Source organism: Scardinius erythrophthalmus (genome assembly GCF_964197995.2).
Source record: "Scardinius erythrophthalmus genome assembly, chromosome: 6".
Lineage (NCBI taxonomy): Eukaryota > Metazoa > Chordata > Actinopteri > Cypriniformes > Leuciscidae > Scardinius > Scardinius erythrophthalmus.
This window is the reverse complement of record NC_138226.1, coordinates 22682045-22709716: the sequence shown is the minus strand read 5'-3', so window position 1 is coordinate 22709716 and position 27672 is coordinate 22682045. Positions and strand designations below refer to the sequence as shown.

The following is a 27672-nucleotide window of genomic DNA, read 5'->3' as shown; positions in this document are numbered from 1 at the left end:
GCCCAGAGGAATGCGTGGCCTTTGCCGGTAACTGGCTTTGATCAGACATTCCTGTGGGAGCCTTTTCTCTTTCTCCTCCTCTCATTTTGTCGTTTCTTCCCCCCGCCCACCCCCCCATCACTTTTCCCAGTGGGCTACATATGGAAAGGGGGAGATTTTGAGGTAAACATTTAGTGGGAGGGGACAGCACGATTGAACAGTAGGAACGGTGCCGCTGTAGAAGAGCGATACAGAAAGAGCTGTAGAAAACAGCCGCTGGGAAATTCTCTGCATCAATTTTCCATACTCCTCTTAGTGTAGACCAGGAGGAACAGCCAGAAAGAAGTGACAGAAATACAAGGGTCTTTGAAAGGTCTGTTCTGTCCTTAACTGAGGTGTCACTGGGGAGGCACTACATTGCCATGTTCGAAGCGACTCAGAATGTCATGCTCAAGCCAACCGATTCCTGGAGGGAAACTCTTCTAGACCACAGAGTAATGGACCTTTTCTTCACTGTGAGTACCACCTGTTTTTTTTTTTTTTTTTACACCTTTTTTTCCCTCTTTTCTTATCATGTCATTGTTCATTCATTACCTGCATTCTCTCATCGTTTATTGCTCATGTTCTCTCTTCCTGCTTTTATTTTCTTTCAAATAATTGTCTTTAACCGCTGATGTTGTGACCATATGACACGGCAGCAGACAGTATTAAATGATCGATATTTAGCAGATGTAAAGGCACATTTATATTTAAATGAGCTGCTTTTTTTTTTTTTTTGCGGTGAGTAAACGCTCATTATCATGTTGCCTTAGAAACAGGTCAAAGACACAGTCCAGTCTGGTCTTTGTGAAGATTTGAGGGGAAAAAAAATGTAAAGTAAAAATATGCACACAAAAAAACCCACATGTATTTAATTTAGTATATCGTTGTGTATCTATTAAAATAAAATCTATCTGTCAATCACAATAAAAGTTTTGGCTCAGTAAGATCTTTTAATGTTTTTGAAGTCTGTTATGCTCACCAAAAAAATAAAAAAAAATAATATTGGGATATAATATTTAAATTGAAAACTATATGTGTGGAAACCATGTTTTTTGTTTCTTTGATTAGAAAGTTCAAAAGAACAGCATTTATTTGAAATAGAAATGTTTTGTAACATTAATATATTTACTGTTACTTTTGATCAATCTAATGCATCCTTGCTAAATAAAATTATTCATTTCTTTAAAATAAAAACCTTTATTGACCCCAAACTTTTCAATGGTAGGGTGTATGGTGCAGTGTATATATAATGACTTTCAGCACTTGTGTATACATGTAAATTTGCGCTCTTCATCTGAAACCGAATCTGTTGGTGACACAACTGTCCCAGGGCAAACCATTTTCCAACTATTATGTTTGTGTGAGTTGCTCACGGCAATAATGACACCATTACAAGGAAAAATGTGACGTAATAAGGTAATAAATAATTGTATTTCTCCACTGAAATGTTATTTAGATATGCATGAATACTGATCCAGTGCTGTTAGAATTATACTAAGTAGCAAATCTGACCAATATTTAACTTCATTATCCAAAGTTTCTTTTTGATGTAACTGTTCAGTTTTAGATGGCTGATCAACGTTACCAGTCAAGAGCCGTGAATGTTTTGTTTTTTTGTCAGTATTGTTTAGTATTCCCCAATTACCCATTTCATTTGCATATTTGATCTGCTGAATGAAATTCCTTTCTTTGTGCTCTGTATTAAAGCAGCATACATTTTAAACTATTATCTTCAGAAGATCATGTGCTATGCATGCATTCTGCACGGTACACCTTCAAGTCATTATACATTCAGTCTAATGGGTCATTACATCTCACAGAACTAATGCCTGTGAGACTCCGGTCGTGATGTGTGGAACAATTCCGTCAGGTTACCCTCGGCATCAGTGATGCACATGCCAAATAGCGTTCCGCTCTTACTCCATTACCATTGCACGGTTTCCCTGAGGCGTCTGCTGCCAAATAATGCTCTACTTTCCACCATCAGTCTTGGGTGGTTTCTACAGCCTGATTAGATGTTACTTTCCTTCACTCTGCTGCTCAGGAATGAGTCTGCAAGGTGCCAATATGCTGCTCCATCATTCATGCCTTTTCTGAGAGGAGGCTGCAATCTGTAAACTGGTGACAAACTGTGCACCCGTCTTAACAGGGTCAGTCTGTTGACCTGGAGGTCAAGGGCTGTTCAAACATAAGTGTCTCATTTGTCTTTTATGGGATTTGCTGTTATGGGTTTGAAGCGTACTGAAATACCAGATATATATGCTTGATTTTTCACGTGTATGTTGGATTCTAAAATGGATGTAATTTATTTGCGCATTACATTTATTTTTATTTCCTTTAGTATACTTAAGATTTATAAGAATAAAAAATTTAAATCCAACATTTTTTATTTGATTAAGAATTTAAAGGCACAATATGTAACTTTTTTTTTGCTTTAAAATTAGCAAAAATCACTATATCTACGTTATATATATTTTTTAGTTGTGTACTTACATTATCCCGACTGTTTCCAACAATTTTCAAATCAGGAGAAATTTTTATTTAATTTTTAGACACGGCACGTTTCTTTATTTCCGTTTTGTCGCAGTCAATGGCGTCATATCCGCGTTGTCCCTGGTTTCCGCTCGTACTGCCATGGTAACCAGAGCTATGAGCAGAGCCCTCTGATTAACCAAAGCGACTGACGCGGACAACTGTGGAGTTCGCAATGTCTATTTGCACGCTGTTGTTGTTTCGTTCAAACATTATGGACCATGGCAAGCAGACTTTGGATAAAAAAGGAGAACTAAAACGAGAATCAATATCAGCGCGGTGTTTTCGAGATGCCGAGAGCTCCCATAGACAGTATATAAACGAGAGCTCCACGTCCGAGACTTCGACCGCTCCTACATGTACTTATTAAACAGGTGAGCACATTTACATAAAACTAATCAATTTTATATAGTTCAACAATGATAAAATGTTAGAATATGATCTGTATGTTATTCTAATGTTGATCTAGCTTACTGCTAGTCTCATACAGACAAACTAACACATAAATTTCAACACATTCAAAAGCAGTTTAGTGTGCTAGTGTAATGTTAGACCAGGTGAAACAGCGCTGCGTTACCTCACAAGTTTAATTTGTCTAATAAACTGACCTGTGAGTTGTAATTCTGCGTGTAGTTCGGTAGAATGAAATGTCCGTATTCCTTTTATATCCGCGGGAGCTCGCGTTGCGTTTGGAGCTGAAAGCTGTCTCTTAAGCAATCCCGAACTGCTTCATATCACAGTCATGATAAAAGCATCGATGTATTCAGTCATCCATAAACATTATTAGATCGGCCGGCTTGACGTTGACGACAGCATCCATAATTCTTAGCATGTGTTGCGTCATCAAACTACGCCTTTGTTATTGTAAAGAGGTTAGCGACCCCTAGCGGCGAAAAATTCTATACTGTAGGTTTAACTGTTTTAATATAACAAACATAAAACCACATGTGGTTTAATTTGATGTATAAATATACTGTTATCGAGAACTAAGGAAAGTGAATCAGTATTCTGCCAATTTATATTTAACTTTGACATTAAAGTATGTTACTGTTGTCAAAAAGCCATTTTAAATGGTCTGGATCAGTGTTGTAAAATATGAAAACATCCAATGTGGTAAATAGTTCTATGCACTGCTAAAAACATTAAATTAATGATGCATTAAATTGATCAGTAGTAAAAATAAATAAAGACATTTATAATGGTACAAAATATTTCTATGTCAAAAAGAATGCTGTCCTTTTGAACTTTCAATAAATCCTGAAAAAATGTATTAAGGTTTTGCGGTAACACTTTATTTTAGTGTCCTTGTTACATGTACTTACCATAGTAATAACAGTAAATAATGTATAATTACATGCAACTAACCCTCAACCAAATCCTAATCCTCACCTAACCCTATAGTAAGAACATGTAGTTGCTTAATATTACTCAGTACTTAAATATATAATTACACTGTAACAATGATACCTTAAAATAAAGTGTAACTGGTTTTGCTCAGTAATATTAAGCAGCACAACACTGATCATAACATAAGCTTCTTGAACAACAAATCTTCTTATACTGATTTCTGAAGGATCATGTGACACTGAAGACCGGAGTAATAATGCTGAAAATTCAGCTTTGCCATCACAGGAATAAATTACATTTCAAAATATTAAAATAGAAACTAGTTTTTTTAAACTGTAATAATATTTTACAATCTTACTGTTTGTATTGTATATTTGATCAAATAAATGCAGCCTTGGTGAGCATAAGAAAACACAAAAAATGTACGATTCCAAACTTTTGAATGGTAGTGTTAATATTGGCTTCTTGACACTTTTATTGACAGCACAATATAGAATAAGTGAAGATGGAGAGGTGAACAAGACCTGGAAAAATTGCGAGCTAGATTCGAACATTCACAGCACCACGGCCCAATGTTTCAGAACACATGCGTTAATGTTTAGACCATGACTCTTATAGAATGGTATTGAATGAGAGTTCGGTGAAGTCTCTTTGGCGCTGAGCATGATGTTCAGTGGTTTTGTGCTGGTCTCTCGAGTGTTGTTTGGGCCATACGATATTTAGTGGTATTTACAGTGAGTGGGGGGAATGTTTTTGTTAAAGGATGAAGAGTGGTCAGCTGTCACACCCTCTGTGTGTCTTTACGAGTCTCCTTGTAGCTGTGTGTGGTGCGCTTGTTGTTTTTCTACGCCCATGCAGGGGGATCTATGTGCGTAAGGGTGAGTTATTGAAGAGGAGGGTGAGTGTGCGTGTGTCGGCCTGTCAGCGGTGTCTGTGTGTGTATGCTGGCCCGTCAGCTGTTGGTCCTCACTTCTCAGCTGTGCCCTGAACAGACGAGGGGGCGTCCAGACACGCGCTGCTGGGGTCAGAGGTGACAAGAGATGAGCTGCAGGATTAGACTCTGAACCCTGGATTCAAAGCCCCTGTTAACAGCCTCAAATCCTCCCTCAGGTGGTCCGAGGAGAGGTCTCCATCTCTGCCTCTTTGATTGCATCTCAGAAGTTTGGAAATTTGCAGAGGAGAGAAAATGAAGCATAACTTAAAATAAATCTCATTTTCTCTTTGCACCTAATAAAGCCATAGCTGCGCTAACATTTTCCTACCAGCCAAACCGACTGAAGGGTGTTTTTGTTTGTGGTTTTAGTTTAGGTTTGTTCTTACACCCTCCGTCTTCACATGCACTCACTCATTTAGTAACAGTCACATTTTTATGCATCCATAAAATGGGTGAAACTCAGAAAAACATGTCTCTGTCACATTTTTTTTTTTTTTTAAAGAAGGAAAAATATATTGTACTACCAAAAAATGAAGCATAATTTAGGACCCTTAAGATTTTTGTGTTGTGACATTTATTTCCATGACAGTTAGGCACATTTCCACAAAATTCTCATTACAGTGCAGACATTTGACTTTTTTTGTACTTTTTTTTTTAAAGAATAATTCCCATTATTCTCAGTAGTGATTCTCATTACAGTATTTAAAAATTGTACATTTAAACAATTATTTATATATTATATAATCTTTGTTTTATAAATTCTTTTTTTTGAGATGCAAAATGATAGTAATCTTTTTATTGTAAATACTGTATTTCCAAAATGATTTCATATAAAAATTTGTTTTTGTTTTTAATGTTTAATTAATTTGCATTTCAGCAGTGAGAATGAGACTATTTATTCATTTGAGAGTGTCACAATTGAAACAAATAAATATCAGTTTCTTTCTATTTATTGTATTTCGATTTATATTTATTTATTTATTTAGTACACATTCTTTTATAGTTTATTTTGGGCTTCACATTTTTTTTTCTTGACAAGTTTCATGAGATTCACCCACATGTGTTTAGCGCTAGGCAAAGAGTTTTAGAAGCTGAGATCAGATTCTGACTCAGAGCATGTGCGTGGTTTGTTTATGGTATAAACACAATCAGGGCTTGTTATGGCACTTTGAGTATAACGCTGTCGTAAGGTGATTGATTGTAGCCTCTGATTTTGTAACAGGATCTGAACACGCTGAATGCGACTGGAGAAATGATCGGTGAGAATAGAAAGCAGGAGAGGGTCTAATCCTCCCCGTGGACAGACACAAGGCTTTGTCTTTTCTCTATTAATAGGTCTCCCTGCCTCTTTTCTCTCTCGCATTCATTTCGGAGAGCTACCTTGTCTTGTTTTGATTTAGACGCCCCCTCCCAGACTCTAACTATAGTCTGACTCAAGGCGATTGGCATAGTTTACATGGCGTGGATGTTCTTTAGCGCAGCTGTTTTTACAGAGCATGCTGCTCGCAAAGCGTTGGCCTTGTACTCTTTTCTTTCTTCTCTCATTCCCTCTTTCCCTATCCAGTTCTCTCTGTCATCCGCACCCCCCCCCACACACACACACACCCCTCCTCCCTCCCTCTCTCTCTCTCTCTCTCTCTCTCTCTCTCTCTCTGTCTCTCTCTCTCTTTCTCTTCTTCAGCTCAGAGGATGATTTCACACCGCTCTAGCAGACAGGGCTGTGCTATGGTGTGTTAGCGTTAGCACTTTGCCCAGTGGCTGATGTTCATCTGTGTATCTGTAGGAGGTGGTATGTGTTGAGGAAATGCCACTTTTGGTTCATCCACATTCTACCAGATCATTCAGAGGGCTCCATCCGACTCTGTGCACCTCTTCGCACAGCATCTCCACCAGAACGTCTGGCGAACAGACGAGCGAGAGTAAGATTCCAGGGATTTAGGAAAGAAAAAGAGCAAAGGAGTGTGCCAAACAACCATATGTGCAGGAGACTTGAGTCAGTCCGCTCAGAAACGTTAGCCGTCTCTTTGACCATGTAGCTCTCGCTTTATGCCGCTCGTCCTCGTGAACCCCTCGGACTGGATTGGTGTTTGAGAAGCCGATCTGATTGATTGGCTTGGGTTGAGGCGGCCAGGTGTTTTTGTCCGTGGCAAGAAGCTATAGTTTTGCCGTTGGCGAAGGTGAGGGCTATTCCACAATTTTCCTCTGTTCATTATTCCACTGAGCAGGTTTCAGAGACTTGCGTGAGATGAGAAATCGAAGACAGACCTGCGTATCTTTGCGTAAGAGAGAGCAGAAGAAAAAGAGGAGAGAGTGAGAGAAAGTATGTTTTTATATGTCAATGAGAGAGGCTTTTCTCTGTGATTCAGAGAGACTGTGTGAGCTCCCCAGCCCGTGTGTTTTGTCAGCTGCCCATGGGCCGGTCTGCAGTTCCTCCTGGACTCTTTGAGGGGGCCTGTCTGGTTTTAACACTGTAGAATATACCTACGGTCACTTATACATTCTCTCCAACCTCCATTGCTTTTATTCTCTCTTTTATACGCTCATTATGATATGATATATCATGTCTCCTGAGGAGAAGGATTTCAGTCTGTTGGTGAGCTGCATTGATGTCGGTTTTGAGAGTGTATCTTTTGGTCCGTTGTAGGATGTCTTGATCTTTGTGTGGTCTGTATCAGTTAGTCAATGAAGACATTGCAATCTACTCTGAGTTCATAGGAAAATCAGTTTTATAAAGATGAAGAGATGATCTGATACCAGACATGCTCCTTTTATGGGGTTTTTGAAAATAGGATTGGTTTACGTCAGCGTAATGAGTCAGGAAATGGCACGTGTTTCAGCCCGTCTCTCTCTTGTTTTCTCTGTCTTGTAGGTGCACAGGAAGATCAGAGAGGACTCGGACATGGCGCAAGATTCCCTTCAGTGCCTGGCCCAGCTGGCCTCCATGCATGGCCCTATCTTCCCAGATGAGAACGCTCAGGTGACCTACCTGGCCCACCTGGTGGAGGGATTGCTCAACATGATCAATGGGTGCGTTTCTCTGAGACCTTCAGTCACGTGCTGCACTGTGTGCTTGATGTGCTTGCTATTCACAAATGTATTCTTTTGAATTGTAAGATCACTGCATAGTAGTTGTCCAATGTATATATGAAAACATGCCTAGGACACATTTCGTCCCACAATCATTTTAATCCATAAAATAAATTATATTGTGTGTTATTATTTTAGGACCATTGATAAAAAAATGTTTACAGCAATGCAAAATATCTTAATGATCTTAAAAATATAGGATTCATTATTTTTTAAGTAAAATGTAATTAATTTCATTCTTTTGATTTTTGAGGTAAATATGACCCAGGCATGTTCTTGACACGGAGATTCTACCAAATAGCAGGGTTAGAAAATTACCAGGGCAAGTTACAAAACTACTAACCCATATATTTAAAGTGTGGAGGCAAAGATGTCCCTGAAGTGCATGGTTAAATAAATAAAAATACTACTACTACTTATATATTTTCTCCATTTATGTTCATAGAATAAAATTAATACTTTATTTATTTACTTGGGTAGTTTATTCAAGAAACATAAATGGAGAAAGATTTTTCCTAAGTACTATTTCATTTAATACTGTGAAGCTGCTTTGATACAATCTGTATTGTGAAAAGCGCTATATAAATAAAGTTGACTTGCCTGGACTTGACTAAGTCCTTTCTGGGGCTCCAAATTACAAATTAGTTAAGTTTTGACACTGTTGGCATAGTTCTGTGTAAGTACTCACATTGTAAATTCTCTGCTATGTCTATAAAGATGGATTGATGTCTCTGCAGCTTTAAATAACACACACATTCTCTCATACACTGCTGTTTGGAATTTGAGAACAAGTAGGCGTAGTGAGTCGGGGTCTCTCTCTCTCCCCACTCCTCCCTCTCTCTGTCTCTGCCATTCTGTAATCACCTATTCCTGGAGCATTTTTCCAGTTGCATCATCGGAAAACCATGCGGCAGGTCCGCCAATCTGCCGTGATTGAACTCTTCTGCTTACAATTTAAATCCATCTGATATGGGTTAGAGCCGCAGTTGGGAGCGTAAAGAAAGGCAGACCTCGACTGCTCTTTCTGAGGGAAAAAACCCTTGTGTTCCCAGAATCCATGTAGTGTGCCAGCACAACGGCAGGTCAATGTGGTGGTTGAAATCACAAGTCTCCCTTTATAGCAGCTGAGGTATTTGTGCTCATAGACAAAGATTTTCAGTGAAACTGAAAATCTGCACAGTTTACACTGGACCAATGCAGGCTCACGCGTATCTCACACTTCCAGATAAGAGAACATTGATTGAGGTTGGTTGTGGGATGTCCCTTTAAGGGACAGGCTTGCCACTGTAAGTAAGTACATGATTGTTCTGTCTTTTTCACCCTCTGACAGGATTGAGATCGAAGATTCAGAGGCCGTGGGTATCTCCAGCATCATCAGTAACCTCATCAGCACATTTCCCCGAAGCGTTCTGACAGCGCTCCCGAACGAACTCTTCGCTTCTTTCATTAACTGTCTCACTCTGCTTACATGTTCCTTTGGTCGCAGCGCCGCCTTGGAGGAGGTGGTGAGTACTGCATTTGTGCCACAACAGACTGCAACCACACTTTAGAGGTAGTGGTTCTCAACGGGGGTGTATAGAGAACAACGGGGGGCGTTGGAAGCAAGATTTTTGAAAGGGGGGCGTTCACAAGTTTCCACCAAAGATCCAGGCAAGACAAGATTAAACATGTTATTACTTGCAAAATAATTGCCTACAACATTCTAAAATCTGCCAGTTTAATGCGACATGTAAGCTATGTATCGTTTCTTTTGCAACGACTCAACGAATCAGTATTCACATGCTCAGAAATGTGTTTCGCGCTGACAACAATCCAGCGCTGACTAGAATCACGCAGCAGAGGAATGGAAAGTTGACAAGCCATTAAAAAAGTATTGACTGAAGAACCACTTATATATTTTCAAATATTTTCAATAAATCATGTTCCCATTCACTACGGTGATGAATTTTTTAATTAATTAAACTAAGGTAATTTATTATTTTATAAGGTAAATCTTTTACATTTTTAGGCATTAACTAATGCCAATGCCTAATGCCAAAAAATTGTCTTTGTTCACAAAGTAATTTACTGGTCAGGCATTATTGTTAACTCGCAAGACTGTAAGGAGAAAATGACAATTTGATGGATAATTTAAATATATTCTGTTGTCACATTTTGGTAATGTATTAATTCCGCCGTCACATCTGAGCGCGAAACGCTGCTTGGATCGTTTCAAGATAGTTAACAATAATTAATAATACAATGTATGGGACCTGGAAAATGGATAGGGGGCGCTGGCCCAAAAAAGGTTGAGAACCACTGCTTTAGAGAGTAGCCGAGGTCTGTGAATGCCAAACTCGTTATTCTTTTTTATATAGAGAACTGCTCTGTCGCAGCAGACTTTTTATTGTATTAAAAGGAAAAATAAAACCATTAAACCAGAGTGTACTTTTTCACACCCATATTTTAGGGCTGGACACTTTAGTTTCACGTTTTTATTAGTTTGGGGTTGGTTTGGTTCTTCGTAAGATTTATTAAGTTTGGGTTGGAATAATTTTTACTATTATTATTTTTAAATCTCTTATGCTCCTCAAGGCTGCATTTGTTTGATTTACAAATACAGCAAAACATTAATATTGTGAAATATCATTACCGATACAATTTAAAATAACTGTTTTCTTTTTTAGTATATTCTAAAATGTAATTCATTCCTGGAATGGCAAAGTTGAATTTTCAGAAGTCATCACCCCAGTCTTCAGTGTCACATGATCCTTCAGAAATCAAGAAGCCAAGAAACATTTCTTATTATTATCAGTTGAAAACAATTGTGCTGCTTAATATTTTTGTTGAAACTGTGATACATTTCTAAACTAAAAAAAAAACAGCATTTATTTGATATAGAAATCTTTTGAAACATAAATGTCTTAACTGTTACTTTTGATAAATTTTATGCATCCTCTCTGAATAATAGAGTTAAAGGGTTAGTTCACCCAAAAATGAAAATTCTGTCATTGATTACTCACCCTCATGTTGTTCCAAACCCGTAAGACTTTCGTTCATCTTCGGAACACAAATTAAGATATTTTTGATGAAATCTGAGAGCTGTCTCACTCCTCCATTGGCTTCTCTGTAATTGAAACTTGCCAGCCCAGAAAGTTTGTAAAGACATCATTAAAATAGTCCAAGTTGACTATAGTGGCTAAACGTAGGCTAACTATTGGCCGACGCTGGTCATGTGTGTGATGCTGGCCAATAGTGAGCCTACGTTCTGACGTACAACCCAGAAGCGCTGCGCTGTTACACTACGTGAACTCACTCAGAGGCCCACACAGAAGAAAATGAAGAGTTGAATAGTCTTTATTTTTGTTTTGTTTTTGCGCACAATAAGTATTCTCGTCGCTTGATAAACTTATGGTTGAGCCACTGTAGTCACTTGGACTGTTTTAATGATGTCTTTACTAACTTTCTGGGCCGGCAAGTTTCAATTACAGAGAAGCCTGTGGAGGAGTGAGACAGCTCTCACATTTAATCAAAAATATCCTAATTTGTGTTACGAAGATGAACGAAAGTCTTACAGGGTTGGAACAACATGAGGGTTTCATGAGAATTTTCATTTTTGGGTGAACTAACCCTTTAAAAAAAAAGCTTACTGACCCCAACCTTTTGAACGGTAGTATGTGTGTGTGTGTATATATATATGTGTGTGTGTGTGTGTGTGTGTGTGTGTGTGTGTGTGTGTGTGTGTGTGTGTGTGTGTGTGTGTATGTGTATGTATATGTATATATGTGTGTGCTATGCATAAGTTTAGACACCCATACTAAAGTTGACTAAAAAGAGGAATAAAAAATCATCTTTTGGAAACTGAACTTAATGCCTTAATTTAAAAAATTAGGAAAAATCCAACCTTTAAGGACACCCATTTTCTTTGTGATTGAATAATGTATCGTAAATAAATAAATGTTCTTCCTTAAAATACAGGGTGCATAAGTTTTGGACACCCCTATGTTAAATTCCCATAGAGGCAGGCAGATTTTTATTTTTAAGTATTTAAAAAAAAAAAATTTTTTAGGATACTATGCATCCTGATAAAGTTCCCTTGGCCTTTGGAATTAAAATAGCCCCACATCATCACATAGCCTTCACCATACCTAGAGATTGGCATGGTTTTATTTCAGTTAGCCTAATAGCTGGTTTGATTTGCATTGAGAGATGATCTTATGGAAAGTACTCCATGCCAATCTCTAGCTATGGTGAAGGCTATGTGATGATGTGGGGCTATTTTAATTCCAAAGGCCAAGGGAACTTTATCAGGATGCATAGTATCCTAAAAAATTTTTTTTTTAAATACTTAAAAATAAAAATCTGCCTGCCTCTATGGGAATTTAACATAGGGGTGTCCAAACTTATGCACCCTGTATTTTAAGGAAGAACATTTATTTATTTACGATACATTATTCATTCACAAAGAAAATTGGTGTCCAATAAGTTCAGTTTCCAAAAGATGATTTTTTTATTCCTCTTTTAGTCAACTTTAGCATGGGTGTCTAAACTTATGCATAGCAATATGTGTGTGTGTGTGTGTGTATATATATATATATATATATATATATATATATATATATATATATATATATATATATATATATATATATATATATATATATATATATATATATATTTAACATCAGGGTAACAATAATAATATACACTTTAAAAATTTGGATTCAATATTTTACTTTTTTTTTTTTTAATGAGAGGGGCGTACGGTCTTAGAATATAGAAAAGGGATGTGTCATGTTACATGATTGAAATCACATCCGTTTCTTTGTCTCTAGCTGGATAAAGATGACATGGTGTACATGGAGGCATATGATAAGCTGTTGGAGTCCTGGCTGACGTTAGTGCAGGAGGACGAGCACTTCCCCCGGGGCTGCTTCGTCCAGCCCGCTGTGCAAGTCTTCAACTCCTACATCCAGTGTCACCTCGCAGCTCCCGACGGCACGAGAAACCTGGTCAGAACAACTGTGTTTATTCACTTTCACACCTAAACACAGCTTTCTCACCATGTTAAATCTCATCTGTTAACATTGCCAAAATATCCTTGGCTGTCCAATTTGTTGGTGATTTGTTGCTTTTCTTAGAATTTTTTGTTGTTGTTGTTGACTTTGTGGCTTGCTTTTCATCTTAATTAAAATGGAAAAGCATGAAGCACAACAAATGTCTAAAATTGTTTTCCTTCAAAGAATCCTCTGCCAAAGTAACACAGCCGCTTTAGCACATGGTTTTAGTCATACGCTATGTCTTTTTAGACTGCAAATGGTGTCGCTTCTCATGAAGAGGAAGAAATAAACGAGCTACAGGAGGACGACAGAGAGCTGTTCTCAGATCAGCTGGCCAGTATCGGCATGTTGGGCCGCATTGCTGCAGACCACTGTATACCTCTTCTCACAGGGTACAGAAAAACACACTCCTCTTCAGAGAAACTGGTGTAATAAACAACCACTGTGAGCCTTACATTTCCCCTCTGTCTTCAGTTTGTTGGAGGACAGAGTCACACGGCTTCACGGGCAGCTCCAGAGACACCAACAGCACCTCATGGCAACTGCAGACCCTGGCACAGTGGACCGGAAAGTTCTAGATGACCTTTATGAAGACATTCATTGGCTCATATTAGTGTCAGGTCCGTGTCATCCTCAAAGAGAATAAGTTCACCCAAAAAATAACATCACTCGTTTTCACTAACAAATGGACGTTCTTTTTGCTTTTTGTCATTGTTCTGAAGTCTTATGGTGTTTTAACAGGCTACCTCTTGGCTGATGACCCTCAGGGTGAGACACCATTGATACCTTCAGAAGTGATGGAGTACTCTATCAAACACTCGACTGAGGTGGATATCAACACTACACTGCAGCTCCTCGGCTCTCCTGGAGAGAAGGCCACCTCCATCCCAGGATGCAACAGGACAGACTCCGTTATCAGGTAAAGAGTCCTCACAGTAAACGTTTGCCAGTGTGTCATTACTCTGAAAAGAAGATTCAGGTTTGTTGGTAATCATGCTATGAATCCCTTTCATTCCAATTTTTCAGGCAATATTATTCAGAAGTTTTCCTTTTTCTTCTTATTTTTAACACTTTCAAGCTGATTCTGTGCACTGCATTGTACTAAGATACACCCTCACTTCTTGTATGGCATCCTCATGTCAAATGTAAATGATATGCGAGTGGTTTGATTTATCAAAAAGCTTTTAATTGACTTTTTACAACCATGAAGATTATATTTGCCAAATTTAGGGTAAATCCAATGAAGGCTGTATGAGTTGTTTGACAGTATTTTTTCAAAAATCTAGTTGGGAGGAAATCACTAATCACTGCATGTTAAACTTGAATCAACTTTCTAGATTAAGTTCAGATGTTATTAGCGAAAATGGGTGTGAAATTTGATAGTGGTTCTAGAGGGACTGACCCCATATTTGATCAAATGACTTTTCATAATGTACCCTATAAGTGTGCCAAATTTCATATTTTTTAGGAAGATGCCATGGAAAAAATGTACATACAGTGTCAGTAGGTGTGTAGAGTGATTTGCCTCTAAATATAGATGCTTGTCAAGTCCATTAAGTCATAATTTCATCATTGAGTAGATGAGGTATAATAATGATACTACATTGTCACTTTTTCCTCCTCTTTGCTCACTCATAGACCCATCTATTTAGCTCTTCTTTTATACATTTGCCACAGGGATTCATAATAGACTAGGGGCCAGATTTACTAACAGCTTGTGCCAGCTTAATGCTCTTTTGGCGTTAAACTACTGTCAGGACTTACTAAAGACACGCAGTGAAAAATTTGCGCTCAAAAGGCATGGACAAGGTTATTTTTGTGGCTGACATAAATGCATATGCATTTATAGGGATTTTCCATTCGGATGCAAAATTTATGGGAGGGAGAGTATTTGAATGAAAATGCAAGCATTTACTAAGGTTTGCGCTCATTTATTTACTGTTATTTGCGCCATTATTTACTGCCCATTATTTATTTTTGATCAAATAAATACAGCCTTGGTGAGAATAAGAAACAAGCATAAAACAAGCGAGCATATTAACTTTTGCTGATTTGCTGGGTGATTTTGCTGTCTACAGGAACAATGACTTGGTGATTTAAGCCTCCTCATGTTTAAAGTTTATTACTCAGAAATGCTGCTGGAGGGAGCAGGCGTGCTGTAGCACAGGCCGTTTGATCTGCAGTTCGTTTGCCCAGCGGGGAATGCCCTGGCACGTGCCCAGCGAGGCCTGCCACGCTCACAGCAGCCCTTTAGTGGCCCCTGCGCCGGCGCCAGCCAATCCTGCAACACCACTCCCCACACATTATTCAATTAGAGCCAGGCCTGGTGCCACTCAGAGCCCAGGGTCAGAGGGGAGCGCTAGGGGCCGGAGTCGTGCGTGTGTTCAGAAGCAGTTTCCTAGTTGATTGATTTTTTTTTTTTTTTTCAAGGTCTATTTACACCTTTGTTGTATTAAATGCTGGTTTTATGTAAAATTGTGTATTATTGTTATTTAATAATAATAACTGTATTAAAAAAAAATATATATATATATATATATATATATATATATATATAAATTTTTACTTTATATGTAAATACATATTACTTAATAATAATAATAATAATAATTAACAAGTTTTTTTTTTTTTTTTTTTTTTTTAAAAAAAATTTGAAGGGGGAAGGATCAAGAGGCATGTTATGCTTAAACACACACAGGGTTTTTTCCCCTGGCATTTCCAAGTAGATATTTGATCTGATTCTAATCTGATTGGAATGGGATACAGCCTGTGAATTTAATGAATAGTGTAATTTTGATGATGTAGAAGCTGTTTATGTGGTTACTGGTAGGGTCTCATAGAGACCTAGTGGTATTGTCAGTAAAAATCTGCCTGTAATCTGATTTGGTCTTAATGGATGGAGTTATTCCAAAACTGTGGAATGGGATAGAGGTGAGGATTGAAAGATTGGAAGGACGCAGAGTTGATGGGTAGGGGAGGGATGGAGAATTTGAATGGGGGGCGATGTGGAGGTCAAAGGATTTGGAGAGGCAGTAGGCTGGTGATGGGTGGGTGAAAGCGAGCAGACTGTAGAGGATTTGGAAAGACAGTGGGCCAAGGGATTGTGTTTCCCAATAACAGGCACCAACCCCGCAGCTCTGAAATGTCAGTGGGGTTTTATCTTCACAAACAATGTGAAACATTTAATGGTGCTGCACTTCACGGGGAGCGTGGGATATCTGTCTTCCAGGATAGTAAGCTGCTCTAATCCCTTTCTTGTGTCCTCTTTCTTTACCAGTGGAGGTGTGAAGGAATGATACCGTTTGTTATTGTGGGCCTTTGTTGAGTCTCGAAGCATCTTGACAGAACCGCCATGAACTCCATTCCAACCCCTCTGCCATTTCTCACACTTGTTTTTCTTCTCCCTTCATTTTCCTGTAAAGAACAGATTGTCATTCTATTTCAGGTTGTTCTGCTGGCAGAAAATTGCCTCGTATATTTAGCTACATTTACACCTCCATTTCTCCGTCTCTCTGTCACAGGTTGTTATCGGCGGTGCTAAGAACGTCAGAGGTGGAATCTCGGGCTACGCGAGCGAGTCTTACTGGGCTCCTGAGTCCTCAGATGGGCAAAGACATTGTCTGGTTTCTTCGGCGCTGGGCCAAGACATACCTGCTGGTGGACGAGAAACTCTACGGCCAAGTGAGTTGCCGAAATGAGGTCGATCGATGTGTGGAAACAGCAGGCACGATGTCTGAATAAAGCCTTTTGGGATCTCTGTTTGGATCTGTTTAGAAATCACACACAGATTCCTGGAACACAACCTAGACATTTTTATGTCTTCTTCTGTGTGTTTGTCTTTTGTCTTCTCTTCTTTAGATCAGTATGCCCCTCAGCACAGCGTTTGGAGCAGACACTGAGGGGGCGCAGTGGATTGTGGGATATCTGTTGGAGAAAGTGATCAATAATCTGTCAGTGTGGAGCTCTGAGCCTGAGCTGGCTAATGACACTGTGGAGCTGCTAGTGACTCTGGTGGAGAAGAGAGAGAGGTTTGTGTCTGCCTGCTGGAGTAATGTGTATGAGGGCTAAATATGTGTCTAATTAGCTAAACGCTCTGCAGGACAGCTGCTCACTGACAGGCTCAAGGGAGCCCGTGGTTTGTGCTGATGTCTTCATATACCTTCAGTTGAGACAAGACCAAATGAGACCAAATGTTTTTAATGAGCCCCACCTGCTGGTGGAATTATGGCATTGCATTTTAAAGTCAATTCTAAACTTAAGATTGCATAAATAATACATGAATAAATGTAAATTGAATTAACTATAAATTGCACTGCGTATCAATGCAAATTTGTTTTAAGTAATTGCATTGAAGGAATAGTTTTACACTCAAGTCATTCTTAACCCATTAACAAAAGAGACTGTAAAGGGTTAGTTCACCCAAAAATTCTGTCAGTAATTACTCACCCTCATGTCGTTCCAAACCTGTAGTTCCTTGGTTCAACTTCGGAACACAAATTAAGATATTTTTGATGAAATCAGAGAGCTTTCTGATATATATATCTTTTTTTTTTTAGCAAAAAAAATGTTGTTCCTTCGTAAAATTAAGGTTGAACCACTTTAGTTACATGGACTATTTTAATGATGTCTTTACTACCTTTCTGGGCCTTGAAAGTGGTAACAACGTTGCAGTCTATGGGGGGCCAAAAATATCTTAATTTGTGTTCTGAAGATGAACGTAGGTCTTATGGATTTGGAACAATATGAGGGTGAGTAATTAATGACAGAATTTTCATTTTTGGTTGAACTATCCCTTTAAGAATGCAGCTTTTTTCCATTAAATGAAAGCATATAGTAACTAAGTATTGTCAAGCACAAAAACACACCATGAGTGTAGTACATATGACTCGTTTACTATATTCTAATTCTTCCATAAGAAAGTCCATTGTCTCTCTTTAATCTCAATCAAATGCACTACCGTTCAAAGGTTTGGGTTTGCAAGATTTTATGTTTTTGAAAAGTTTTGCTAAGGCTGCAGTTATTTGATCAAAAATACAGTAAAACCGTAATATTGTTAAATACTATTACAAATTAAATTACTGTTTTCTATTTGAATACATTTACTCCAATATTCCAGTCTTCAGTTTCACATGATCCTTCATAAATCATTCTAATATGCTGATTTGCTGCTCAAGAAACATTTCTTATTATAAATGTTTAAAAAAAAATTGTGTAAAGTGATACATTTATTACAGGATTTTTAATAGATAGAAAGTTTAACTGTACAGCATTTATTTGAAATAAAATGTTTGTAAAGTTATAGGTTTACTGTCAATTTTGATAAATTTAATGCATCCCTGCTGCATAAAAGTATTTTACTGAGCCCAAACTTTTGAACACTAGTGTATGAGCATATTCAAACTTTGCATGTCTAACATATCTCATCTCATCAATTATATCGATGCAACACATTTGAATGTCATACAGGTCTGTAATTCATGATTTCTGGGTGAACTATTCCTTATAAAATCTGCTCACACGATATATAAGTTTGTCTTCTATATGTGTGTTTTTATCTTAACTTTCCTCACTCACGTTTCAGGGCGAACATTGTTGTGCAGTGTGAGAACTGGTGGAACTTGGCTAAGCAGTTTGCCAGTCGCAGTCCTCCCTTACATATGCTGTCCAGCACAGTCCAGCGGACTCTGATGAAAGCTCTGGTCCTGGGCGGCTTTGCTCACATGGATTCTGATACCAAACAGCAATACTGGGCTGAGGTCAGAAAAAAATGATTCTAGAGAAATGTTTTGAAGGAAGCCCAAGCATTATTGCTGATGAGATAAACACAAGATAAAGCAGGAGTTTATGAAATGTTGCCTCATTACTCTTTCTGTCTCTGCACTGCAGGTACTGCATCCACTCCAGCAGCGCTTCCTAAACCTCATTAACCAGGAGAACTTCGCTCAGATCTGTCAAGAGGAGGCCGTGAAGCAGGAGATCGTGGCCACTCTGGAAGCTCTGTGCGGCATAGCTGAAGCAACGCAGATCGACAACGTCGCGTCTCTCTTCAGCTTCCTCATGGACTTCCTGTCCAGCTGCATCGGCCTCATGGAGGTCTACAGAAACTCACCAGAAACGGTCAACCTCATCATAGAGGTGTTTGTGGAAGTGGCTCACAAACAAATCTGCTACTTGGGGGAGGTGAGACATTCACGCTTGCATTGGTTCTGATGTGACCACACGTCACATTTTGGATGTATTCTTCCACATGCATGGATATACATCCTAAATGTTTTTTTTTTATGAATTTGAACACACCCCATCTCTTTCTCCACAGACTAAGTCTATGAAGCTGTACGAGGTGTGCTTGACGCTGCTCCAGGTTTACTCTAAGAACAATCTGGGGCGCAAGAGACTAGATGTGGCCGGAGAGGAGGATCAGTACCAGGACCTTCTGCTCATCATGGAGCTCCTCACCAACCTGCTGTCCAAAGAGTTCATTGACTTTAGCGACACCGGTACGAGCGCTCATTCACGATTCACATTACTCGCGTTGTAACTCGTGAGCCTCTTTGTGTGAGATGAAGAGTAACTGTGTTATGTGTGCAGATGAGGTGTTTCGCGGGCAGGAGCAGAGTTCCGGTGCTGGACGGGCCGTGTCTGCTGCTGATGTCGTGCTGTATGGGGTGAATATTGTGCTGCCCCTCATGTCTCAGGACTTGCTTAAGGTAAAATTCAACTTTCAACCTGTCAGATGTTCATTGCAAACTCAGATGTTTGAAGTAAAAGGTGCACTGCTGTTCTGAAACACTCTCTCCATCTGTCTCTTGTACCCAGTTCCCCTCTCTGTGTAACCAGTATTATAAGCTCATCACCTTCATCTGTGAGATTTTCCCAGAGAAGATCCCTCAGCTGCCTGAGGAACTCTTCAAAAGTCTCATGTGCTCCCTGGAGCTGGGCATGACCTCGTATCCTTGCTGTTTTTGTGTATGCAGAAAAAAAGTCTGTTTACACTTATGTTTTCATGTTATTTAATGACGTATGTGCTTGCTGAGCATAATGTGTTTTGTGATTTCACTGACTTCATTGAGAGTTTTTGTTGAATTATGGTGTCTGTGGTCTAGTGTTTTTCCTTAACACACACTGCAGGATGAGCTCAGAGATCAGTCAGCTGTGTCTTGAGGCTCTGTCCCCATTGGCTGAGCAGTGTGCCAAGACACAAGAAAAGGACACACCCCTATTTATTGCCACCCGACATTTCCTTAAAGTGAGTCAACTGGTTTATAACAGGCTATGTCTAAAAAAAATAGTTTAAAAAGTATTAATTTATTTTTCTTTTCTTTTTTATCTTACTTACCCCAAACATTTAAACTGTAGAATACATAATATAACACCAAAAGAGAACATTTAACTGAAGTGAATACATTTAATGTGCAAAAAAACTTGTTAATTGAGAGTTATTATTGGCAATGATCTCAAAATGCTCAAACAAGGTCCAATAAGTCACTAACATTGTAATATGTAATTGTCTGAGATGAATAGGCATGTATAAAGTATGTGAACTAATAATGTGCGCTCACTCTCCTTCCCCCCCATAGCTGGTGTTTGACATGCTTGTGCTCCAGAAGCACAACACTGAGATGACAGTAGCAGCTGGAGAAGCGCTTTATACACTAGTGTGCCTTCACCAGGTACACAGCACTGTTTAACTCAATAAAATAACATCAGCTGCAAAACATAAATCTTTCCTGGAAGTACATTTTATAAAGTTTTGAGCGAGTTTTAATCTCGTGACACAATGATGTGATGTGGTTTGATAAGTGATGGTGTTTGTCTTAGGCGGAGTACTCAGAGCTGGTGGAGACGCTGCTCTCCAATCAGAGGGATGCCGTGATCTACCAGCGGCTGGCGGACGCGTTCAACAACCTCACTGCCAGCAGCACGCCTCCAACCATGGACCGCAAACAGAAGGTGGCCTTCCTCAAGAGCCTGGAGGAGTTTGTTGCCAATGTGGGGGGGCTTCTGTGTGTCAAATAAACCACTTCCTCCTGCGACTGTCCACAGCAGCTTCCCCTCTCCACCCCCTCTACCACTCAGAGAAGCCTTTCACCATGCCAAACCATGGAGATGCTCAGCGCAGCACAGGCTGAGACGCCTATGGGCCTTCAGACACACATGCCTCCAGAGAGAGGAGAGAGGCCGGCGAAGGCCGAGAGGGGGCGGCCAGTGGGCCATGATCATCTCAGTCTGATCTGATCGTTGTTTACTTTGCCACTGAGAGGTCCTCAGATGAACATTTATGAAGTGCAGCGGGGTAATCTTTCTGAAAACTGATCCCTTCATCCCCCTTACACACACACACACACACACACACACACACACACACACACAGACACTTCTCCTTGAGTGCCTTCGTATTTGGTTTATCACAGCTCAGATCCAGCTGTGTCTACAGCGACAATAGAGCCGTGTGGTAGTGCACTCACGGTACCTAGGATTGTGAGCGGTGTTTGCCATGACAACGAAAAAGCCTTTCCCAATGAAATTTTCAATGCAGGAAGGCCCTTTTGGAAAACCAAATCACTTTTGTGTTTAAGGGTGTATATATTTTTTTGAAAAAGACAAAAAATGAAAGTGTTTAAAAGGACTGAAAAGTTTTTATAAGATTATAGTTGACAGAACTTTCTGACTTTTTTTTTATTATGACTTCAGCTGAATGAAAAGGGGGCTAGTTTGGATTTTTCTTTTTGATTGATTGATTTGATTGATTGTAGTTTTACTCTTTGCCTTTATTTCACCCTGATCACAGCAGTATGACAGAAAGTGTTTTTCAACAAAACTCATGTCTGATCAATTATGGACATTTTTCACATGGTCACCTGATGTTCCCATCAAGGTTTTGATTTTCGACAATAACTTCAACAGTGTTCCACTTACACTAGCAGATACACATACTCAGAATTGTGGAACAGTCAGTGTTGCCGTAGCAATAAAATACCAAAAATGATGATCGAGGGATGTCAGCTGTTTTATTCAGGGCGTTTGATGGTCCTTATTTCCATTGTTCAAAGCACTAATTGTTATTTCGGAATGCCTGAAATGATCTGTAAAGTGTATATAAACTTGCTATAAAAAGTGAGTCTGCTTTCTTTGTTTACATTTTCAATATGTTGTCTGTGAACGTGTAGTCTGTTCTGGGAATATGGGAATGTGTACATGTTTCGCTTTTCTAGCGCGATTGTACTCGCTCGGCCACCGTAGTGCAAACACGTGTGAAGCTGTTTTCTGTGCTGTGTGTAAGTTACTGGTTCAATACATTGTAACGGCGTCGGTCATTAGAAAGGTAAGTTTAAAGTCTGGTTAAAACCAAAGTTACTTCTATATATTAAATATCGTTTTCGACAGTTAGCATAAACTGTTAGCATCATTATTGATTTAGCGTTGTACTGAATGTTTCTCCAGTGTTCCCGTGTCATTTTGTTATAAGAAGGGTCTGTGGCAATGAGTGACAGTGAAGATGATGTGCCTCAGCTCTCCGCGGCGACACTTGCAGCGCTGCAGGAGTTTTACTCCGAGAGTGGAAGGACGGGACCCGAACTGGACTCGACCCAGACAGACAAGTTCTGTGTTGGTGCCGTGGAGGAAGACTGGGTACAGTAAATGTAGTAGAAGTGCCTTTACTTACGTAATGACTCGTTATACGTTATATCGTTCTATATACACCAAGTGCTTACCGAGCTCATGTGTTTGTGAACAGCGCATGAGTCAGTTCTGGTACAGTGAAGACACGGCCACACGGTTAGCAGAGGAAGTCATGCAGCAGGCTGGAGAACATGGAAGGTGGGTCACAAGCTCCTTTGGTCAAAATTTTACATTTGTGCTATAGGTTTTACATGTATAGAACTCAAGCACAGTGTGACGGTGATTCTGTTGCACTTACTGTCAGTTACCTCGATACGCCAGTAGATGGCGACAACTGATCATCTTGTATGTTGAGTGAAATCATAGTTGTGTGTTATGTGTATATATATATATATATATATATATATATTATATAGACACGCACACACACATATCTATGATTTCACTCAACACACAAGATGATCAGTTGTCGCTCTTTTTTTAATAAATGATTTATTTTGATTGTTTTTGATTTATTTATAGCTTTCCGTTAAACTTACGAACCCCAGTCTGGGAAAACCTGACTAATGTAATATTTAATGCATTTTCATGTTGATGACAAAGAATGTAATACATTTTGTCACTCTCTGACTGTATTTTATATCAATATGGTACAATACTATCCTATTCAAATCAATGTGATAAACGAGTTAGGTCAAAAGTCACTTAAAAAGTAGTCAGAATACATGACCTAAAATGAGTGTGCTAATCTAGATTACTAACTGCAATTTTTATTTATTTTTGGAAGAAGCTCTCCAAGGCGGCATTAATTTAGTCAAAAATACAGTAAAACCAGTATCATTATAATTGAAAGAAATCACTCTAATAAACTGATTGGTTATTTAAGAAACATTTCATATTATTATCAATGTTGAAAAAAGTTGTGCTGCTTAAAGGTATAGCGGAGGATTTTTTACTTCCGGGTGGATAGCCTATACTATTGGTCCTCCTAATTGTCAATCATTCTGGTGAATCAATCAAACTTTTCAAAAAGTGGAGAGGGCGGGTCTCATCTAAAATTCGGAAAGATCCTCCGCTATACCTTTAATATATTGTGTTACTGTCACTTTTGACCAATTAAATGCATCCTTGCTGAGTTAATTTACTTTAAAAAAAAATATGAATGATCCCAAATGTTTAAACTAGTGTGTGTGTGTAAAAACATTTTAAATTGTAAATCTGTCAAATAAAATGAATTTATATTACTGACCTTGTATGTGTCCCCTCTCAGCCAAATGTTCTATTCCTGTATTGCAGGATAGCTTGTGTAAGTGCACCAAGTGTGTATCAAAAGCTGAAGCGGTTGGAATCCATGAGGTCGGATAGTGTGTCTGCTGTTTTGCTGGAGTTTGATCGACGTTTCGCAGTATATGGAGATGAGTTTGTCTTTTATGATTACAACAACCCTCTGTGCCTCCCCGAGGATCTCCTTCCTCAGAGCTTTGACATTATCATCGCAGACCCTCCATACCTGTCCGAGGAGTGTCTCAGCAAGGTGGCGCTCACTGTTAAATACCTCACTAAGGGCAAAATCCTGCTCTGCACAGGCACGTGGAAGTGAATACATCTCTGTACACACACATATATACTGTATATATTTCTCGCTCATGATCTGTATGCTAATCTTTGCCTTATTCTTACAGGAGCTATTATGGAGGAGCATGCTGGCAAACTTATGGATCTGAAGATATGCAGTTTTTTACCGAAACACAATCACAATCTGGCTAACGAGTTCCGCTGCTACGTTAACTATGAATCAAACCTTCTCTCATGAAAGAGGCTTTCAATCTGACAACATTTAAACCTTGTTTTTCTCGTCAAACATCAGCAGAGGATTATTCGGAACAATAAATATTCCTACTCTAAGTGGAAAATAGCAGGATCCAGATATTACATCTGAGAATTTGGCCCTTGATCAGAGATTCACAATCAGTCTTTGATTATGCTTTGGCTGGCTTGCATTGTCCATTGCATGCATCTTTTAAAGTTGCAGTCGTAGAATTGAAGCAAACCATTTCAGACAGTTTCGAAGCATAAAATGGGCATAGAAGTGAATGTTTGAAATGCATTAGTATGTAATATATCATACACTAGACTTGTGTGTTACCAGTGCTCTTGTTGTTTTTATTAAAGTAATCGTATGAAGACTGACACAAAGTCAAGCTGAATAATTCTTGTAAATGATATCCATTGAATGGTTATGACGCTCATGCTTGCCTTTAAAAGAAGCGTTTCTAGTGATCTTCTGTATACTTGCACACAGCTGGACTGTATTAGTTATTTAACACCATAATGCTGACTGGCTTTTCCCAAGTACTTTGGATTAGTAAATGTCTGTATTTTGGCACTGAAAGTTTTCCTTTTGCTCGCCCTCACAGCTGCAGATTCTACTCTGCAGTGCCAAGTTCGGTCTTTATTTTGGTGAGAGCAAAAATTGTAAAAAAATAAAAAAATAAAAAAAATATGAAGAAAAGTTTACCGTTTTAAAAAAGTTTTAAAACTTTAAAAAAGTTTTAATTAATAATTTAAAATTAATTTTTTAAAAATTAATCAGTTCAGTTGATTCTTTCTAAAGGTGCTGGAAACTGCATTTTTAGACGTGACTCTTTTCACACTTGGGTTGCTCTTCAGTGTTTTTCTGTCTCTTTCCAACAATGGCACACACGTACATCCCACGGCGATGGACACGTAGCTCTCCGTGTAGGAATGACGACCCCCGACACACGAGCCGGTACGGCGCAGGATGACGGTGGGCATGTACACTGGGGTGCTTCGGAAGCGGTCACTTTCCTCCCCGTTCGGCCCGGTCAGGCATCCCTTACACAAACAATAAGCCTCCGGGAGGTATCGGGGGTACCTCGCTGGCTCATGGGAGATTCTTGGATCAATAATGGAAAAAAAAAAAATAATAATTATTTTTCTTGCAGCTAAACATGCAAGACATCAAATCTTATATGATTGGTTTGGGGAACACACAACCGAGCTGAATAAAATATATTAAATTAATAAACTTAACATCTTTGTATTTTTATTTAATATAGAGTTAGCGGGTAATTACTGGATTGCATTCATGAAATGTATTTTCTTATTTCCAACTATTTCGACCATAAGCACCAAGTCTATACGGGTCCATTTTGTCCCAGAAGAGATGCTCTTTTTTTATTATTATTATTTTTTTTTTTTTTTTTTTGTATCCATAGTTTTTAGTACAAAGATAAAACTTTGTCAATTGGAAACGTTGTACATTTCAGACTAATAAAAACTGTATGGTATAACCATTTAAACTAGGCTACATTGTTACACCTTTTGCGTTCGGGTCCTTTTTGACCACCCGAAAGTGAACTAGCTTTACATGAAATTATTAATTACTGCAGGTGAACTTATTTCCATACAACTGATCATCCAATCACTTATTAGAAAGCATGTCAAGCATAAGCATGGAAAGACACATATTTATTAGACTGGTTAACATTTACATGTAATTTCTCTGTGCTGCAGCTATTTTTTTATTCATTTGTACATCTATTTGTCTCAAATTACCTCTGTAAAATGCATTTAGCCTCTTTCCTACTCTTACAGATTTTCCTCCCCACTGCGTTTTGTTAATAAACTTGCACACACAGAACTTCTGAAATTAAAATAAAATGACAAAAACAAATGTGTTTATAGAACAAAAGTTCATAGACCAAATAGACTAAATTTGAAAATTGAAAGAGGTTTTGGAAAAGAAAAAGTCCACATTTCACTTTGCTGCCACCTATTGACAACTATTACAGTATTAGAAATGAGATTCAAACTGTTTATGAATTTCTGTTTGTTTATGAGTAACATAAATATTTTGTTTGAAAATATTTCAAAATAATATTGATGTTATGTTAAAAAAAAGAATATGTAGGTTTCATAAATTCATTTTTTTCAGCAGTCATGTGTTAGTTTCAAATAAATTTAATTAAATCCATTGAAGTCAATGGAGTTCATACTGGAATTTATCATATTATAATTTTCATCTGATGATGTATTCAAGTAAAATTCCTCATATATATATATATATATATTCTTGCAATATACTGTTTTTTGCTGTAATTCTTGAAAAATTTCAAAGAATTTCTCAATTTATTTTATTAACTCTTTCCCCGCCAGCATTTTATTATTATTATTTGAGCTGCCAGCCACCACCAGCATTTTTTATAATTTTCACAAAAATTCTGCCAATGGCGTTGAAAGAGTTAATAAAAAGGGGAATAAATTAAGTAATAGCATATTAAAAAACACAGTAACATTCAAAACTAGATACGATATGGTTTTAGTTGAAAAATAATAATTATGACTGTTTTATAAGTTTATGTTCCACCGGGTCTAAAACAGACCCTGGAATGCAAAAAGTGTATCGTTTCTTAACGTATTATGTGAGATAAGAAAGCGGAATCGTTAAATTCCATAAGATTTCCACCGCTAGTCTCCATGGTTCTTGAGCCCTACCTGTACGCCCACGGCGAGAGGCTGAGGAAGTTTACTGGGGCACGTGGTCTGTCGCGCGCTAAACGAGACGCTGATTGACAGCTTAAATTCTGGCGCTCTGGAGGCGCGAGCTGCAAGGTGTGATGAAACGCACTGAGCACCCCGACCGAGAGCCTCCCAAACATCTGCTCCAAAATCTCCTCTGGTAAGTCCAGACAGGAGCGAGTCCTCGGTGTTCTCCTGGACACCTTCTGTCCCCGTTCACCCGGCGCGCTCCCGCAACACCACAGCAACGCCAGCGCAAGCGTCGAAACAACTTGACCGCGCATTTCAGTTTACACCGAGTCTGAGCTCGCTTTACTGTCAGCAAGCGACTGTTGGGAAAGATGAATTAATGCAAATCTCCAGAGAGCTCTTAAGCCGACCTACACAAACTCCCCACTTGTTGAGTAAAGCTGTGCCTCATCCGTCCGTCCCGTAAATGCGCTCAGGATACTTGACTCCAGATATTGGGCGGACTGTTTGATACTGAACAGATCATGATCTGCTCAAGCCAATGCGAAAACTCTCACATTGATTCACCCCCCACCCCCC

At 38.7% G+C, this 27672-nt stretch overlaps 3 protein-coding genes across 4 annotated transcripts in view; 2 read left to right on the top strand and 1 right to left on the bottom strand.

Annotated features, from left to right (window-relative positions):
* xpo4 (exportin 4) overlaps positions 1-22201 on the top strand; it is a 40617-nt gene extending 18416 nt beyond the window's left edge. Inside the window, exons 7-23 of the mRNA XM_081368654.1 lie at positions 382-494; positions 7704-7861; positions 9252-9426; positions 12736-12912; positions 13210-13352; positions 13435-13580; positions 13702-13879; positions 16482-16641; positions 16819-16988; positions 18542-18716; positions 18847-19140; positions 19277-19457; positions 19549-19667; positions 19777-19907; positions 20089-20206; positions 20538-20630; positions 20779-22201. Of these exons, the coding sequence (XP_081224780.1) occupies positions 382-494; positions 7704-7861; positions 9252-9426; positions 12736-12912; positions 13210-13352; positions 13435-13580; positions 13702-13879; positions 16482-16641; positions 16819-16988; positions 18542-18716; positions 18847-19140; positions 19277-19457; positions 19549-19667; positions 19777-19907; positions 20089-20206; positions 20538-20630; positions 20779-20976 (2729 nt within the window). The 3' untranslated portion in view covers positions 20977-22201. The remainder of the gene's footprint in view (positions 1-381; positions 495-7703; positions 7862-9251; positions 9427-12735; positions 12913-13209; positions 13353-13434; positions 13581-13701; positions 13880-16481; positions 16642-16818; positions 16989-18541; positions 18717-18846; positions 19141-19276; positions 19458-19548; positions 19668-19776; positions 19908-20088; positions 20207-20537; positions 20631-20778) is intronic.
* On the top strand, positions 22096-25147 carry eef1akmt1 (EEF1A lysine methyltransferase 1). Of its 2 annotated transcripts, none has more exons than XM_081368655.1 (5): positions 22096-22282; positions 22402-22590; positions 22697-22779; positions 23878-24167; positions 24264-25147. In XM_081368655.1, exons 2-5 carry the CDS (start codon positions 22441-22443, stop codon positions 24392-24394), a joined length of 654 nt encoding a protein of 217 aa, XP_081224781.1. In that variant the 5' UTR covers positions 22096-22282; positions 22402-22440; the 3' UTR covers positions 24395-25147. The 2 variants fall into 2 exon arrangements, with proteins under 2 accessions (XP_081224781.1, XP_081224782.1); XM_081368656.1 differs by having other exon boundaries at positions 22186-22282; positions 22427-22590; positions 24264-25124.
* On the bottom strand, positions 25031-27543 carry il17d (interleukin 17d). Its single transcript, XM_081368657.1, has 2 exons — positions 27100-27543; positions 25031-25498 (listed from the first exon to the last, which is right to left on the bottom strand). The coding sequence occupies exons 1-2, from the start codon at positions 27405-27407 to the stop codon at positions 25171-25173; spliced, it is 636 nt and encodes a 211-aa protein (XP_081224783.1). The 5' UTR covers positions 27408-27543; the 3' UTR covers positions 25031-25170.
* Positions 27544-27672: the final 129 nt, after the last annotated feature.

Bases quoted from the DNA above. Each gene is read 5' to 3' on its own strand.
- eef1akmt1 (XM_081368655.1), top strand. From the start codon at position 22,441: ATGAGTGACAGTGAAGATGATGTGCCTCAGCTCTCCGCGGCGACACTT. The intron at 22,591-22,696 runs GTACAGTAAATG...GTTTGTGAACAG, and splicing joins GTGCCGTGGAGGAAGACTGG to CGCATGAGTCAGTTCTGGTA. The intron at 24,168-24,263 runs GCACGTGGAAGT...TTATTCTTACAG, and splicing joins CAAAATCCTGCTCTGCACAG to GAGCTATTATGGAGGAGCAT.
- il17d (XM_081368657.1), bottom strand. From the start codon at position 27,407: ATGCGCGGTCAAGTTGTTTCGACGCTTGCGCTGGCGTTGCTGTGGTGT. The intron at 25,499-27,099 runs GTAGGGCTCAAG...TATTGATCCAAG, and splicing joins CTCTCGCCGTGGGCGTACAG to AATCTCCCATGAGCCAGCGA.